The 18,460-nt window shown below is 41.8% G+C and overlaps 1 protein-coding gene and 1 pseudogene across 7 annotated transcripts in view; one reads left to right on the forward strand and one right to left on the reverse strand.

Annotated features, from left to right (window-relative positions):
• The window catches only part of LOC118669427, a 60,052-nt pseudogene extending 41,773 nt beyond the window's left edge, over positions 1–18,279 (reverse strand).
• CCDC88A (coiled-coil domain containing 88A) overlaps positions 17,512–18,460 on the forward strand; it is a 109,683-nt gene continuing 108,734 nt past the window's right edge. For 4 of the 7 annotated variants that reach the window (XM_036334524.1, XM_036334523.1, XM_036334527.1 and 1 more), the window contains exon 1: positions 17,513–18,440. In XM_036334524.1, the coding sequence (XP_036190417.1) occupies positions 18,366–18,440 (75 nt within the window). In that variant the 5' untranslated portion in view covers positions 17,513–18,365. Of the gene's footprint in view, positions 18,441–18,460 lie in introns of all 7 variants that reach the window. The other 3 variants (XM_036334528.1, XM_036334529.1, XM_036334526.1) reach the window with 2 other exon arrangements.

Genomic DNA, 18,460 nt, shown 5'->3' on the forward strand with positions numbered 1-18,460 from the left:
ATGTGAGAGAGACACATTGATTGGTTGCCCCCCGCACTCACCCCAACTGGGCTGGGATTGAGCCCGTAGGGTATCCTTGACCAAAATCAAACCTGTGACCTTTCAGTCCACAGGCCGATGCTCTAACCACTGAGAAACTGGCTAGGGAGTTTTTGATGATTTTAATATGGTTATGTAACATTTAACATTTGGGGAAGTTGAGGTAAGAGTATACAGGAATTTTATGTACTATTTTTGCAACTCTTGTAAATCTGAAATTATTTCATAATAAAAAGTTAAAATATAAATGTCTTTTTCCTATTCACTAAAGTCTTTTCAGACTCTTCTAATATATGCATTAGCAAGAGACATATATTTGTATATTCACAGTTTTGTTCTGTTTCTATAGAAATGGGATTTATTATACTTGACTCTCTTGTTTCCACTTAACAATTGCATTTAACTCTCCTTGGGTGTTGGCTCATTTCACAGTGATCTAGCTTAACTTCCTTTTCTTTAAAGATGGGCCCCAGACAATCATATCTCTATTTATATGACTTCATTCCTTGGTCACAGATCATCAGACCATGGGTAGAGATCTGACACAAACTGGATCTAGCAGATTCTTTCTACCAGGAATTTGAAATCGGGTCTGTAATATTCTTATTCAGACGGATCTACTGTCTTGAGTGAAGGAAATTTAAAAACGTCAGAGCTGGACTACAGCTGTAACCTGAATGTGTGAACTGAGGAGCAGAGACAGTTGATCAGCAGCGAAATGAGAATTAAATAGAGAAGCAGGAACAGGATATGAGAAGGCATTTCCCAGGTTCCTGGTTGCTAACCATTTTATTATCCCCTTTCCTTCCCTGCCCTGCACTCCTCTCCTCTCCACTCTTCTCTCCTCTAGTCTCTTCTACTCACTTACCCCCCTCTCCCCCTTTCTTTGCCCCTCCTCCTATTTCTCATTCTTCTTCCACAAATAAGCAGATCCAGATATGTTTTATTTCCCTTCTTTTCTTCTGTACTTTGTTTTTCACGCTTACAGATTTATTTTGAAGTTAGTTCAAGGTGATCTTCCTCATTCACTTTTACAGCTCTGTGATATGACTTTGTGTTGCTATGCAATAGTTTATTCAATTATTCTGGCAGAAGTTATTTTTGAATCATATATAAAAAAATTTAATAGAACTATACACCTATGCACATATCAAAGTGTACAGCTCAGTGAATGTTCATAAACTGAACACACAGGGTAACCAGTAACCAGGCCAAGAAACAGAACATTGCCCCAAGGGCCCTCCTTGTGTTTTCTTTTTACTCCTGTCAACCTCTACCCCACCTCCCACCTCCCTGGGCAATTAACCACAATCTACTTCCAAGAATAAAGATAGCTCACCTACTTTTGTTCTTAATAGCAATAGAATTATACAATATGCACTTATTTGTGTCTGGCTTCTTTCACTGAACATGACATTGAGAGAATCATCTATATTGTTCTGGGTAGATCATCCTTTTTTCTGTACAGTATTCTGTTATATATCCATTATGGGCATCCGGGTGGTTCCCAGTTTGGGGTTACTACAAATAGAGCCACCATGAACATCCCAGCAAATACCTTTGGTATACACAGACATACATTCCTGCTGTATATTTACTTAGCAGTGGAGTTACTGCGCTATGGAATATGCACATTTGGTTTTAGTACATGCTGCCAAGTAGTTTTTCAAAGGATCAATTTACACTCCCACCGGCAATATGAGAACTCTGTTTGCTTCACATCCTCCCCAACACTTGGTCATTCCATTTTAGTTTTTCAGGTGGGTGTGTAGTGGTAAACCACTGTGATTTCAATTTGTATTCCCTAATGACTAATGAAGTACAGTACCTTTTCATATGTTTATTGATCACTTGGATGTGCTCTTTTATAAAATATCTGTTTAAACCTTTAGCCATTTTTTTCCTATTAGATAGCTTGCATTTTCCTATTTTTTGAAGTGCCTCAAGAAAAATTAATATTATGGGTACAAGTTGTTTCTTGATGTCTTAGTTTGGATTCTCTGAAAACAGACCAGGAAATGAGAATTCTAGTGCAAGTGATTTTTCCAGAAAGTACTGCCTGGAGAAAATAATGTGGAGTATGAGAAGCAGAATAAGGACAGGAAGAAGCCAAACAAAAGTGTGACTTCAGGCAAAGTATCACTGAGGGTAGCTGCAGCCTGATCCCACAGGGGAACTCAGATGTTAGTTATGCCTCAGAGTTTGTCCCAGATTGAGACAGGGGAGCGGGGCTTTCATGCTCCTAACATGCAATTCTGATACAAGCTACAACATGGATGTACTTTGAAGACCTTATGGAAAATGAAATAAGCCAGACACAAAAGGGCAAATATTGTATGATTTTATTTTTGAGGTTCCTAGAATAGTCAACTTTATAGAGACAGAAAGTAGAATAGTGGTTCCCTGTGACTGGGAAAGGGAAGAAATGGAGAGTATTGTGTAATGGATTTGGGATTGTGGTAGGAAGTTAGATAGATATGAGCAGAGCAAGAATGATTCGCCAGGAACAGAAAGTCACCAGGGTGGAAAGTCCCAGGTGCCTAGCAATTGTAGGGTGGGACCTCATTCCCAAGGTGACCTTTCCTCCCTTAGCATATCTGCTGATCTGTGGTTTGGACGCCCTGACCTTTCCTCCATAGGGATAACATCTAGACCTCAGTTCCATTTCAGCTCCAGGCCCAGAAAAGCTGCAAAACCAGACAAGCAGCACCATGCCAAGGCTGACCTCAGGACCAGCTGCAATGAAAAACAACACACACACCACCATCACCCTAACCCCACCATCACTCTGCCCCAGGACCGGCCAACCAACCAATTAGTGGAGACCCTGACCCAGAAAAGACATACCTGGAAAGATGCTGAATATTCTATTGAGATCTTCCTCTTGGACCTCCCCTAAAATCTCTACCCTTAAAACCCTTAGGACAGAGGATCCAGCGCTCTCACCCTCCTGAGAGCATGCCAGGGCCTTTTACCTTCCCCCACCCCAACCCTATCCCCCTCAGGCATGTCACCTTTACCCTCCTCACTTCTAAGCTCCAAGGGTCCTTCCTTTACCTCTATAACTTGTCTCCTAAGCCCATTTCTTCTATGAAGTACTTCTACCTCTGTGATGTTCCAAATGAAATTTCTCTTATAGTTTGAGTCTTGGCTCTGAATTCTGTCCTAGCTAGACTCAAGTACCGAGGTTGCTGAATCCATGTTTGGTCTGACACCACTGGTCTAACTCCAATTTTCACTGCCCCCAACAGGATGATGAAAAATTTCTGGAGATGAGTAGTGGTGATGATTGTACAAAAATATGAATTAAAAAAAAATATGAATGTACTTAATGCCACTGAACCACCTAAAAATAGTTTAAATGGTAAATTTTATATTATTTATATTTACCACAATAAAAACATAAAAAAAGCACATTAAAGAATCCATGATCAAGTGGGATTTACCCCTGGGATGCAAGAATGATTTTAACAAATGCAAATCAATGTGTGATTTCTGACATTAATAGAATGAAAGAAAGATAAAAAATCATATGATCATCTCAGTAGATGCAGAAAAGGCATTTCACACAATTCAGCATCCTTTCATGATAAAAACTTCTTCACAAATTGGGTATAGGAGAAATGTATCTCAATGTAATAGAGGCCCATACATGACAAGTCCACAGCTAACACTATAGTCAGTGGTGGACAGTTGAAAGCTTTTCTTCTAAGATCAGAAACAAGACAGAGAGCCTGCTTTCATATTCAACATAGTAATGGAAGCCCTAACCTAAGCAATTAGACAAGAAAATGAAATAAGAGCATCCAAATCAGAAATGAAGAGGTAAAACTTTCTCTGTTTGCAGATGATATGCCCTAGCGGCTAGGTTTGGCTCAGTGGATAGAGCATCAGCCTGTGGACCAAAGGGTCACGGGTCAAAGGCATACAAGTTGGTTGCAGGCTTCTCCCTGGGAACATGCAGGAGGCAACCAATTGATGTGTTTCTCTCACATCAAAGTTTCTCTCTGTCTTTCCCTCTCTCTTCTGGTCTCCCTAAAAATCAATGGGAAAATATCCTTGGGTGAGGATTAACAAAAACAAACACACACACACACACACAAACAAACAAACAAAAAACAGATGATGTAATCTGATATAGATAGAAAACCCTACAGATCACCAAAAACCTCTTAGAACTAATAAATGAATTCACTAAAGTTTCAGTACATAAAATCAACATGCAAAAATCAGTTATGTTTTATACACTAAAAATGACAACCTGAAACAGGTTGTGGGTTCAGCCCGCACTCGGGGTTCTTATGGAACGCAATCAATCCATGTTTCTCTCTCACATTGGTGTTTCTCTCCCTCCCTTCTTCTCTCTCTAAAAATCAATATTTTTTTAATCCTTGGGTGAGGATTAAAAATAATAATAAAAGAGAAGTCTGATATTTTCTTGAAAGCTTCAATTGACCCCTACTGACCATAAAATAAACTATGATATTTGAGTTTTTTCACAATATGACTTTAACTTTCATTTCTCACCGTTTTCCACACCCTCCGAAACTATGTTCCTTAGCCACGCAAACCTACTCATATCTCCCCAAACACGTGACGCTCTTCTGTACTTAGATGTGTTGCTTCTGTTGATCTTCCACCTGAAATTCCCTATACTGCCCCTCCCCATTGAATAACTACTTTTCCTTCAAGGCCTGGATCAAGTCACCTTTTTGTGAAGATGTTCTATTAAAACTTTCCTTTTTCTCCCTCAAATATCACACATCACCCATTGCCCTGTTAGAGAATAATCAGTTTGTCTGTATTTCCTAACCATAAGATCCCTGAGTGTTTGTGTGTCAAATGGAAACATCTTATTTATCTTTGTATCTCCCATGCCTGGCATGTAATAAATACTCAAAATGCTTATTCACTGAATGGACAAAGGAAAGAAACTAAACAGGAAGTTCGTATTGGACAAAGCACCTTGAATAAAACTTTGGACTGACATTTGCAGCTAAGGCATATGGATAGTGCTCCTCACAGCTTCAGGAAACATCAGATATTACTAAGAGATTATTTTTGAAATATACGGGAATTTTTTTTAGTTGTCAAGATGGGGTCCTTTAGTGCAGAAGTACTGGGATTTCATGTTATTTGGAGAATCCCTGGTAGTACCAGGTCACTTGATTTCTAGGCCAGGTGGAATTCTACTTTCCAAATTCTCTGGAGACAGGGATGATGTACAATCTGTGTGTACTTGGCACACTCGATAACCAATTCCAGTCTCATTTACACTTTTATGCTGAGATCAGCATTCAAGAGTGTAATGAGGGGAGAAGAAGCATTCTTTTCATGATTCTACCTCTGTCTTAAGCACCACAGTTTGTGTAAAAACACTTGATATATATACCAGTAAGTAGACACAGATGATGTTTTGTAGAGGTGATCATTGCTATACCATCTGCCAGGGTCTGCAGTTTAGAAAAAGAAATTAGTTTGGCAGGATTTGCTCTTCACAAAATCATGTTGATTTTTGCCAATTCCACGTAATTTGATATGTCCCTGCAAAATGAGTAAGAGAAAAGTGCTTTTTCATTGAGCTACAGGAAAAACATGGCCATTGTTCTTATGATCCTCGTTCAAAAAAATTAAAGTATTAGTTAGAAAAGGCCATAGTAAATAAAAGAAAATAAAGAAGACAAAGATAGCTGGGTTGCTAATTCAAAATTACTAAAACTTGAAAATTGTAGCTGCAATATAATTGACGTCCAATTGCCATGTCTTAAACTAAAAAGGGGATGAAATCTAAAGCCTTTTCAGATAAAAAATATGCCCAATCCAGGACTTGAAAACCTGTCACAGAAGTTATGTATGAGTTTGTGAAAGTTTACATTTACACATAAAGGATTTCTTCCTAATTCAGAGCCAGAGTCTTCACATGATTAATATATTGTGAAATATAGGCGATCTAGATGGTATTATCTACAAACAGTATTTCAGGCAGTACCCTGGCTGTCTACTATGTAGATTTCACAATGATTTTGGGTAGAGGCTATTAGAACTTTCTCAAATATAAGTAAAAAGCATGACTCCAATTTGTTATCAATTTTGCTTTTATTAAACAAAATGATAACTGATTTCAAATGGGGAGATAGTCTAAATAAATGTTGAATGAGTAAGTGTTAGTGAAAGTTAGCTTGTGTGTACAGCTTCCAGGTTTTGCTGTGAGTGAAGGATACAGGTAAGAGAATCACAAGTACCCCATAGACATGTTAACCCAATTTTGTGATTTTTCAAAAATAATGTTTTTTAATAAATTACATTTTCTGCTACTTAAAAATCATTCTTTAAATAAAAGTTAGAAAAAATATTCTTTTAACAAATTTATTCATTCAACTAATATAGAGCAAATACTATGTACAAGACATTGAAAGGCACTGATATTTTATACTGGTATTTGTCAGTCAAAAAAAAAAATTGGGGCCCTGTCTGGGTGGCTCAGCTGATTGGAGCATCGTCCCATTGCACCAAAAGATTGTGAGTTTGGTTCTTGGTCAGGGCACGTACCTAGGTTTTGGGTTTGATTCCCAGTCGGGCATGTTCAGAAGGCAACCGATCAATGCTCCTCTCTCACATCGATGTTTCTCTCTCACATCGAAGTTTCTCTCTCTCTCTCAAGTCAATAAAAACATATCCTCAAGTGAGAAAAAAAAAGGTTTGGTTTAAACCTTTCATTAACAGATCATATATGCCAAACTATATGCCACAAATGTTATGGCATTTTACTGTCAACATATATCAGGTTCCTCTGTTTTGTCGTGGCATTTTGGAAAGAATTTCCATCTTGTATGACTATCAAAGAATTTATAGAAATGGATCTAGGTATTATCCACAGTTTTCACATGCAGCTCTGTGCTAGATAGTTTTTCTTGCGGGCATTTAGTTCTGACCTCTCTGCCTTTCTCTGCGATTTACCACTTACTCCTCACACCTGTCTAAATCATCCCATCATTAAATTCTCTTGTTAAACACTTCAAAGTTGTCCCCTGTTTCTTGCAGGAACTCAAGAGAATTCCCCCCAAAATGGTTTTATATCCAGGGGAAAGGTTTTCAATGTTAACAACATGAGAAATTGAAAACAATTTGAATTATACCTGATACACTAGAATAACGAAATCCATTTTCAAACAACTTGTAGACCAACTCTTCCGCATATACAATATAGTTGGATGGTTAATTTAATTATTTATAAAATTAATTGACTAGAAAAACCTTCAATCCTGTTTTCTGTTTTGCTGATCCAGTGTAAATACAGTGAATACTAGTTTAGAGGTCTACAAACAATGGCCCACCGTCTTTTGTTGCAAATAAAGGTTTACTACAACACAGCAATGCCTATTACTTTATGTATAGTCAATGGCTGCCTTATGCTACCGTGGCAGTTGCAACAGAGACCTTGTGGCATGAAAAACCTAAAATATTTACTATCTGGGTTTTTACAGAAAAAGTTTGCCAACCTCTGAGGAATTGATTGAATGATATATTTGCCATTTTATTTCTTTTGGCTTCATTTAGGTACAATTTTCTATGGTCTTGTATGTCAATATGCTATCTCACACATATGGTAGCTCAATAAATATTGATTAATGAAGAAAGTGAGAATGCACTGACAAATATATATAACTGCAGTTATACTTAAAATCCAGAAATGACACTTTTATTCTTCTGCAAGATGTATTAGTCAAATTTACATATGGTTCTGGGAATTTGGTTCTGGAAATTTGGAATTTGATGTTTTAAAAATTGGTAATCTGGGCCCTAGCTGGTTTGGCTCAGTAGATAGAATGTCAGCCTATGGACTGAAGGGTCCCAGGTTCAATTCTGGTCAAGGGCACATGCCTAGGTTACAGGCTCGATCCCCAGTAGGGGGTGTGCAGGAGGCAGCAGATCAATGATTCTCTCTCATCATTGATGTTTCCATCTCTCTCTCTCTCTTCTTTGCTGGAATTAATAAAAATATATTTTTAAAAATAAAAATAAAAATTGGTACACACTTAACATATAATGAATGTTATTAAAAAGCACTTGAAGTCCATTCATTAAAAAGTTTAAACTGAGAGGTATGTCCAAATTTTAATTATTGTTGTATTTTCTAATGTGTTATGATAGTGGTACAATTTTTTAATAAATTGAAATAAATGCAGCACTATATTAACCTCTGAATGGTAGAATTAGAGGTTTGATTTTTTTTGTTTCTTCTTTATGTTGTGATTTACTCAAATATGACAATGGAACATTGTTTTTATAATCTATCATATATAATAAAATGATAATATGCAAATTGACCCTAATGGCAGAATGACTGGGAAAGACCGGTCACTATAATGTGCACTGACCACCAGAGGGCAGATGCTCAATGCAGGAGCTGCTTCTGGTGGTCAGTGTGCTTCCACAGGGGGAGTGCTGCTCAACCAGAAGCTGGCTCACAGCTGGCCAGCACAGTGGCATTGGTGGAAGCCTCTCCCACCTCTGCAGCAGCGCCAAGGATGTCTGATTAATGTCTTAGGGCTGCTCCCCACAGACATCCCCCGAGGGCTCCCAGACTGCTGGAGGGATGTCCGGCTGCCGGCTTAGGCCAAATCCCCTGGGAAGTGGGCCTAAGCCATCAGTCGAACATCCCCCAAGGGGTCCCAGACTGGGAGAGGGCACAGGCTGGGCTTAGGGACCCTGCCCCCCAATGGAGGAATTTTCGTGCACTGGGCCTCTAGTCCTATCTAATAAAAGAGAAACATGGTAATTAGCGTACGACCGCTACCCTTCCCATTGGCTAATCAGCGAGATATGCAAATTAACTGCCAGCCAAGATGGCGGCCGGCAGCCAGGCACCTTGAAACTAACATGAGACTTGCTTGCTTCAGTGACAGAGGACTCCAACGTTCCCCGCCTGCATTGCCGGCCTCTGAGCTTGCAGTTTAAGAAACATTGTAACAAATATAGAAGCTAAACAAAACCCCAGAAACCTGCTTTCAGCGAGCCCAGGATCTCAGAGCTGGAGTTATACATTGTTTCGATTATAGAACCCAAACAAACCAGATACCTTCTTTCAGCAGCAGAGGCCTCAGAGCTGGAGCCAGAGCTAAGGCTGGCCCAGAATAAAAAAGAAAAAAAGGAGCAGTTGGGAGCTTCAGTCGGCCTGAAAACAGCCCTCAGCCCCTCACCCAGACTGGCCAGGCACCCCAGTGGGGACCCCCACCCTGATCCAGAACACCCTTCAGGGCAAACCCGCCAGCCCCACCTATGCACCAGGCCTCTATCCTATATAGTAAAAGGGTAATATGCCTCCCAGCACCTGGATCAGCGGAGCCGCGAGGCCTCCAGGCACCGGGATCAGCGTGACAGGGGGCAGCGCTCAAACCCCCTGATTGCCCTGCGGCTCTGTGTGTGACAGGGTGCGGCGCCCCAACCCCCCCACCCCACAGGCCCTGCTCTGTGTGTGACAGGGTAGAGCCATAACCTCCCCATCGGCCCTGCCCTGAGTGTGATAGTGCTGGCACCCCAACCCCCTGATCGGCCCTGCTCTGTGGGTGATAGAGGGCAGCGCCCCAACCCCCTGATCTGCCCTGCTCTGTGTGTGACAGAGGGTGGTGCCCCAACTCCCCTATCGGCCCTACTCTGTGAGTGACAGGGGGGAGCTCCCCAACCCCCTGATGGGCCCTGCTCTGTGCGTGACAGGGGGGAGCTCCCCAACCCCCTGATTGGCCCTGTTCTGTGCGTGACAGGGGGTGGCGCCGCAACCTTCCCATCGACCCTGCCTTGAGTGTGACAGGGGGCGGTGCCCCAACCCCCCAATCGGCCCTACCCTGAGCATGACTGAGGGTGGCATCACAACCTCCCAATCTCCCTGCTCTGTGCATGACAGGGGGCGGCGCCCCAACTCCCCAATCGGCCCTGCTCTGAGCCTGACCAGGGGCTGCACCTAGGGATTGGGCCTGCCCTCTGCCACCCAGGAGCAGGCCTAAGCCAGCAGGGTGTTATCTCCCGAGGGGTCCCAGACTGCGAGAGGGCACAGGCCGGGCTGAGGGACCCCCACTCCCCCCCGAGTGCACAAATTTTTGTGCACTGGGCCTCTAGTATATATATAAAAGCCTAAGCAACCATTATGACCAGTTGGCCAGTTGCTATGACACACAATGACCACCAAGGGGTAGACGCTCAATGCAGGAGCTGCCTCCTGGTGGTCAGTATGCTTCCACAGCCAACCTCCCGCGGCCAGCCAACTCCCATAATCCCACCCCCTGGCCGGCTGGCCCTGATCGGCCCCGATTGCTCACTCAATCAGGACTGAGTGAGATGGCCCCGATTGGCCCCAATTGCTGGCCAGGCCAAGGGACCCCACCCATGCAGGAATTTGTGCATTGGGCCTCTAGTGAGAACATAAAATAATTTTAAAAATATGAAATGTGTTCAGTTTCATGCAACTGAATATTTTCTATTGCTGTTTTAGTAAGAAACCAAAAGTAGATCTTTAGGTTAGAAATTCATGGAATAAAATTGAGGCTGAGAATCTTCTCAAGCTAATATGTTAAGAAAAGATTCAACTGTCACATGGTGATTGAAAATTAGTAAGTAAAACATTTACATTTAAATTTTTAATGTTTCATGAAAATTTTAACTTTCAACAGCAGAACATCAAATACATACACTCAAATACACCTTTCTACTGCTGTTCAACAGAAGTAAATAAAATGTCTTCATATTTCCCCATTTGTAACGCTTATTATCATTTGTAATTGATTTTTTATATGGAAGCAGATCTGAATTTTTCCTTTGGTTAGAAATATTTCATTGTTTTAGTACACATTTATTTTCAGTAACCTAAAAGCACAAGTTGTGCTTTATGTGAAAAACTACTTGCTAATTTACCTTAAATGGAAAGCAGTGTGGCAAATTCAAAGATACCCTAACTATGGTATCATTATATCAACAATAGCCAGTTTGTGATTCTTTTATTAGGTTTTAAACTTGTGTATCATAGTGTATAATTTATCAATTATATTTCTGTGGTCTTCACTGTAAGAACAGTGCCTGTCACATGAAATTCTTGTCTATTTTATTAATGATCCATCATTTGTTCTGACATAGGTGAGGTTCTCTTTTAGTTAGGTATTGCTAATGTCTGTCTGCAGGATGGAAATGGGTAGATAGTAGAGGCTTGGGATAGGCTTATCATCAAAATAGGAGAGTGATTTTTTTTCATCATTTGGAATTCCATTTCATAATATTTGTCCTTTTCTATACATGTTTTTATTTTCTCCTCTAGCTATCAGGTTTCCATTTATTTAGTATCTTTCCATTAGCAGTATTGTAAATAGGAATGAATGAGTCACCATCTATAGCAGATTTGAGTTAAAGGAAGAACTGATCACATGATAGGATGCTCATATTCTGGAAATACCTGGTAAGTAACCATTAATTTATAAGAGTATTTCATGTCATACCACAGCAAAGTAGTTAAAGAAATAGGATAGCACCACCTTACCTAAGACCAAGCAACTGACAGTTAGCAAAAACATTACACCAAAGACACTTTTAGGCCTATTGCCAATTCATGGACTTTGCTCATAGAAGAGCCATCAGGTCCTCACTCAAAAATTATTAAATCCTTCAGATTGCTTTAACAATCTGTGAATTCCCTGCATACAGTAAATTAGAAGCAGCAAGATAGAATGGGGACTATTGATACTGATATTGTCAGCAGCAAAAACCAACAACCGAGAGAGAAAATAGAAAAACTACTCAAGTAAAATAAAAATTTAAAACATAGTTGTCTGGGACCTGTGAGTGTAGGTCAAATATCCTTGCACTTTTTAAGAGCCTCTGAATATATCATTATACTAAAAGTGAAAAACAATAATTTAAGTCAATTGTGATGACATATTTCTATACTAAAAGGTCAATTTCTGTTCAGTATATCCTGTGCAATAAAACCTTGATAATTATAACACCTTTCTAGAATATTTCTTTCAAAATGATACAAAATGTAAAAAATAACCTTATTGGGTGTTGAAAAGGATAAATATCATTATATAGTATCTGAGAAGTAAAAGATTATGTGATGTTTATGTATTCCTCCAAGCTTTTCTCTCAGAGAAAAGATTATATAGAGTCAGGAAAAATTTGTCTTGAAAGCCATTTATTTTATGGTCTCAGTGTCTTTTTAGTTCTTCCAATTCGCTGGCAAGCAGTAATTGCTCGTTAATGCCCCTTCTAGGTCATTAGTTAATTAGAATAGTCCTTTTCGGAAGTTTCTTTGCTGTGAGCTCTTGCCAATTGTTGGGAATTTAAACTGGTGGAAGGAAGACTCTTTGAGATATTGACTGAGATGCTGTCTTAAATGTCAGGTATACAAAGATGAATAAAACAAGTCACTCTCCAGGAGTTCCCCATCTACTCAGAAAAAGAACATGTGAGCAAAAATAAAGGAAAGCCTGGCCTGCGTGGCTCAGTGGTTGAGCGTCAACCTATGAACCAGGAGGTCACAGTTTGATTCCCAGTCAGGGCACATGCTTGGGTTGCAGGCTCGATCCCCACTGGGGTGTGTGCAGGAGGCAGCCAATCAATGATTCTCTCTCATCATTGATGTTTCTATCTCTCTCTTCCTCTCAGAAATCATTTTTAAAATATATAAATATATATGAAATAAAGAGATTAGATACTATGCAGGCACAAAAGAGGGAGTGGTCAACTCAACCCAGAAGAAGAATGCTTCACGGAGAGTGACACTTGAATCCTGAAGGAGGATTGGGAGTTGACCAGGATAGAAAGCAGGAAAGGGTATTTCAGCTGGGGATGGTAGCATGGAATATAATGGTGAATTTGTGATGGTTCACTTTGGAGCACGGCACTGAAGTATTTGAGCAGAATAAATGAAGATTGGACTGAAAGAAGGATCCTTTCCTCTGCCCTGTCATCTCTTTTTAACTTTCTTTTCCCCTGCTTAGTTGAGACACAGGACAGAGCAACAAGTCCACTGACTAAGCCAGTGATGGCGAACCTTTTGAGCTCGGCGTGTCAGCATTTTGAAAAACCCTAACTTAACTCTGGTGCCGTGTCGCATATAGAAATTTTTTGATCTTTGCAACCATAGTAAAACAAAGATTTATATTTTTGATATTTATTTTATATATTTAAATGCCGTTTAACAAAGAAAAATCAACCAAAAAAATGAGTTCGCGTGTCACCTCTGACACGCGTGTCATAGGTTCACCATCACTGGACTAAGCAAATGTCTAGTAGGGAATGAAATTAGTATGTATGCTCATTTTACAGCCGAGGCTCAAAGAAGTTAAGCAATGTACTTAATTTCTCTCTGTCTCATTGTATTATAATTCTCTCTCATCATTGATGTTTCTATATCTCTCCCCTTCTTCTCCCTTCCTCTCCCTGAAATCAATAAAAAACATATGAAAAGAATAATAAAAGAAAAGTCTGTGAGAGATTGGACTTTTAAAAATTAATGAGAGAGAGAGAGAGAGAGAGAGAGAGAGAGAGAGAGACTTATTCCACTTATCTATGTATTTATTGGTTGATCCGTGTATGTACCCTCATCGAGCATCATACCCACAATCTTGGTGTATTGGGATGATGCTCTAAACAGCTGAGCTACCTGGCCAAGGCCTGAGAATGGATCTTTTGATAGCATATAAAAATAATATTTATGAGGCAATGGTGCCAATTTTTTAAACAATTTTTTTAGAAATACTGTAATTGACAATTCAGCCATTTAAGGTGTTCAATTCAATGGTTTTTTAGTATGTTCATAGAATTATGCATTTATCACCACAGTCAATTTTAGACTATTTTCATTTTCTCAAAAAGAAACCCCTTACTCTAAGCTGTGAACTCCCCATATCCTCCCAATCTTCCCAGGCCTAGACATCCACTAATCTACTTTCTGTCTCTATAGATTTGTCTCTTGTGGACATTTCATATAAATGGAATCATTCCAAGATGGTCCTTTGTGACTGGCTTCTTTAACTTTGCATAATGTTTCCACGGTGTAGCATGTATTAGTACTTCATTCTTTTTTATTGCCAAAAATATTCCATTGTATGACTTTACCACATTTTATTTATTAATTTATTAGTCAATGGGCATTTGGGTTATTTCAATTTGGGGGTATTATAAACAACTAGGGTCCCGGTGTATGGATTCATGCACATTGAAAGGAAATCAATTAGAAGAAATATTTTAACATTGCTATTCATGTCTTGCTAACGAAAGGAAAATAGGATTCTACTGAGTCTCCTATCTACCCACTCCAGGACTTCTGTGAGGATCAACTAAGATGAGGCACGGGAAAATGCTTCACAAACATTTGGTTAAACTTTAAAATGTTTGCACCTGGCTATAAAGGAAGTTGGGTTCCTGGGCTGAAGAAACTCTAAGGAGGCTAGTCGCTAGGGAGAGGAAGCCAGGCATTGCTACTGATGTCATTACCCGGCACCCACAGCAACTGTTCCTGGCTGGGCTCGCTGTGGGCCTCATTTTGCACCATGGGGACTTGGCAGCATTGGCTACGATTTGGTGAGGTGTCGCTCCCGGGTGGTGACGGGGCCTGTGTCCCACTTGGGGGAAGCCGAGTGTTGGTTTGTCAGCATCAGGTCTGTGGTGTCATTTATTTTTAAATGGCCAATACGCGTCATGGCAGCTCCTGCATTGAGCGTCTGCCCCCTGGTGGTCAGTGCGCATCATAGCTACCAGTCGGATGGACAGATACAGCCTTTTATATATTTAGATAGATGATACCATTCTGCAGATGTATTTGTTGTTTGCATACTAGCTTATAGATGTGATTAGTTTTGCAAATATTTATCTTTGAGGAGCCTGGTTCAGTGTAAGTCTATCACTTTCTATAGTATAGATCAAGATGGAGGTACACATGTGTGCTTTTGTACATGGGCAATGTTTTGTATGTGTAACCTGCAGTGGGAGCCTCAATTATAATACATGGGGAGGGGTAATCTTTCTTTTGTGACCCCTGAATGTGATCACGGTCCATTTAAGTTCTGATTAGAATAGAGCAGAGCAAATCATGTAGACCCTAACCAGATGGATATGATTTTTACAAAGTCCTTTCCTGCCGGACTTAACATTCTAAGAAAAGATGAATTCAGGACAAATAAATGACTACTAAGTATGAAACAAAACTACCTTGGAGAAATCTCTTCCTAAGTGAAAGGAGGGTTGGAACAAACTTTTGAATTTAATGTTACAGGACGTTGCAATTCAAAAACCATTAAATTGTGTAAATGTACAATCCCTCCTTTGCCAGACGGAGAAGTTTCCTGATTGTACTCTTGAGGTATTACAAAGTATTTCTAAGGCTGCTGTTAAACTAGAGAATTGTGAATTGGTAGGTTTTCAAATAAATTGCTCCAGACCTCAGTCTGGTCTAAAGCTTCCTGTTTTTACAATTAACTCCTCATGTTTCTTTGTTGAGTGTGTGTGTGTGTGTGTGTGTGTGTGTGTGTGTGTAAAACCTAAAGATAGACCAGGAAGCATGTGGGGCCATCTGGCTTTAGAAGGGAATCCAGATTTCTGTGCGGGCTAGCTTCTAAATGTAAACTGGATAAACAATGCAATTGTAATGTACAACTCCTGGGCTAACCGTTCAGTCATCACTATCCAAAGTGCCCTTAACTTCTTGTACTTTGGTATCAATACTTTGTGGGTCTTTCATGTATGAAGGAAGCAGGTTGGTCTGTCTTAAGATAAACCCCAGTATATGCACGGACACTGCCATGTTGTTTAGTCCAGCTTCTGAGGGATTACAAAGAAAAGTGAACCTCTCAGGCATTAGGCTGCTCCTGAAAGCAATGCTTCCTTTTTGGTGCTGGCTTGCTCTTGGTCTGCATTTCCAAGTAAAGGCTTGTGATTCAGAAAGAGTCATCAAGAGAAGAAGGAAATAATTGCTAGCAACCAGAATGATCCAAGGCTTGTGTCCTGGCCAGGGCAATATGAGATTTTACTCTGTTTACCAGTTAGCAAAGTGTGCTATGAATGCATCTTAATATTAATTGAGATGCATTTTGGAACGGCATTTCTCTTCTCTTCAAAGCGAGAGCCATTCTCCTATAACTGAAGTAAAGTGGGAGAGGTTACATTTCAAGTTTTTTCCTAACGATTCTTCATTTGGCTGGGGGTGGGGATAAGGGGAATGATGATGCAAACAACTTCAACAACATTTATAGAGCACTCACTATGCATTGCCATTTCATTTAACCCAATTATTATTCCTGCTGCACATATGAAGAAAGTGAACCACCGACAGGTTCAGTAAGTTGTCTCGGCTCACACAGCCGGTAAGTGTCGGAGCCTGGATTTGAATTAGGTAGGAAGAGCTCAGGCTCTCAATGACCTAATTAAGAAATGGTGCTGCTTCTTAATTAGTGTAATGACAAAACCATTTTTGCTACTAACTTAAAATACCATATAAGTAATCAAAAGTAGATGTTTGTGTAAACATTAAGAGTACACACTGCAAAACTATACTATATTTATACGCTTCCCCTCTCAAAACAATTTTTATATGCCCATGTTCTCCCAGGGAAAATGTCTTCTTGATTTTTCCTTTGAAGAGTAACATTTGATTTTGTTGGCGAACTGCTAAAATTACTTTGATGGTTCCAGTCGTGCATAGCATAGAGATTTATGACAAATATGTAATCTATTTATTTGTCACCCAACTTGGACGACTTCCAAATGTTTCTTCTTAGTAGCTCTTGATTTTGTTTGGATTTTTTAAAATGGCCAAATAGTCAAACAACGTCTGAATCACGTTTGCTCCAGGCAGGGAATACCAATGTGTTGAAAGACAGCTTTGGTTATTTAACATCCCGTTACATTCACTTGCAACTTTGAAGAGAACTCACGCTTTCGTGGACTGGATTTTTAAAAGGAGAAGAAAACATAAGGAATAAAAAAAAACCCAAAACACCAAGTTTGCGGCTCAAGTCTCTCGGTTGCTATTTGCTGCAATGAGTTTTCCCATTCCGCTTTGCAGGCAAAAAGCACGCTTCCCAGATCAAACCAAACTGTCCGAAAACGCTGTCTGCATCCCTCATGGTTAAAAGAGGAGACTTTGGTTCTCTTTCCTTCACACATCAAAGAAGGCGCTCGGGGAGGAAATAAACCATAATTAGGCACGAGCGAGCAGACAGACCCCTTCCTCTGCCTCCCCGCCCCCAGACCCTGGCAAACGTCCTGGGCGCGAGCGAGGCGCCGGCCGCCGCAGCTGCTGCAGCGAGAGCGCGCTCGCGCCCGCGCCCGGCGCCAGGATCTGGGCGGCGGCGGGGCCGGCCGGGGGCGCGCGCTCGGGAGCGCGCTCATGCAGCGGTTTTCTTCTCCCACAATCCAGAGGCTGCGGCGCGGGAGGGGCGGGGAGTCGGCGGAAGGATCTGCGCGCGGAGGGAGCGGCGCGCGCCTGCCGACGGCGGACCGGCGGCCGGGGCCGGGCGGCGAGGGCCGGGGTGTGATGCGGCACTGCGGTCCTCCAGTCGTTGCTCCCGCTCCTCCAGAGCGCGCCGAGGACTAGGCTGGAGTGCGGCGGCCGTTTTGTGCCCGGGCTTCCCAGGGGCGCCCTGAAAAGGCTGGCGGGGCTCCGAACACTGGGGAGTTAGAGACACACAGTCAAGCCCCCACCCCCCCGGGAGGGGACGGGGGCTGGAGGCGAGGCGCGAGGGCGGCCGAGGGATGGTGTCTGCTGGGGAGGAAGGGGCGAGCCCTGCCTGTCGTTGGTGAGGGGCTGCGGGCAGGGGAGGCGCCGCGGTTCGCAGCAGCTCCGTGCGCGCTGGTGGGTGGAAGGTGTGGAGCGGCGCGCGGAGGGCGAGCCCGGCGGCCGCCCGGCACCCTCCCCGTGACATCCGACGTGGTGGTCCGTTTAGCCCGCGTTGCGGTTAATTCATTGGAGGCAGCTTCGCGGATCGCGCTCCTGCGGGAGCCGGGCAGCCTGGACGGGCTTTTTGTCTGGCTGCTCCAGCCCCCTTTCCCTTCCTCCTCCTCCTCCCGATGCCGTTTCCCTGCCCCTCCTCGCCCGGTACAGACATTTGCAGCGCAGCCTGCGGCTCGTGGCTGCTGCTGTCGAAGCCGCTGCTTGGGATTTCGGCTCGTTTCCCGCTGGGGTGTTTTTTGAGGTGGGAGAGCGTTTCTCTCCCCTCCACGATGGGGTTTCCTTCCCGTGCCAGCATAGACTTTCATTGATTTCTACTTCAGCGTTTAGTGACCGATTCCCCTTAGGCGTATTTCTGTGGTGGTTCCTTTTTTTTTTCCCCCCCCTCAAATACATGAGCTGTAAAATGGAGAACGAAATTTTTACTCCCCTTCTGGAGCAGTTCATGACCAGCCCTCTGGTCACTTGGGTAAGTGGGTGTTCTTCATT

Source organism: Myotis myotis, unplaced genomic scaffold (genome assembly GCF_014108235.1).
Source record: "Myotis myotis isolate mMyoMyo1 unplaced genomic scaffold, mMyoMyo1.p scaffold_m19_p_14, whole genome shotgun sequence".
In the NCBI taxonomy this organism is placed as follows: domain Eukaryota; kingdom Metazoa; phylum Chordata; class Mammalia; order Chiroptera; family Vespertilionidae; genus Myotis; species Myotis myotis.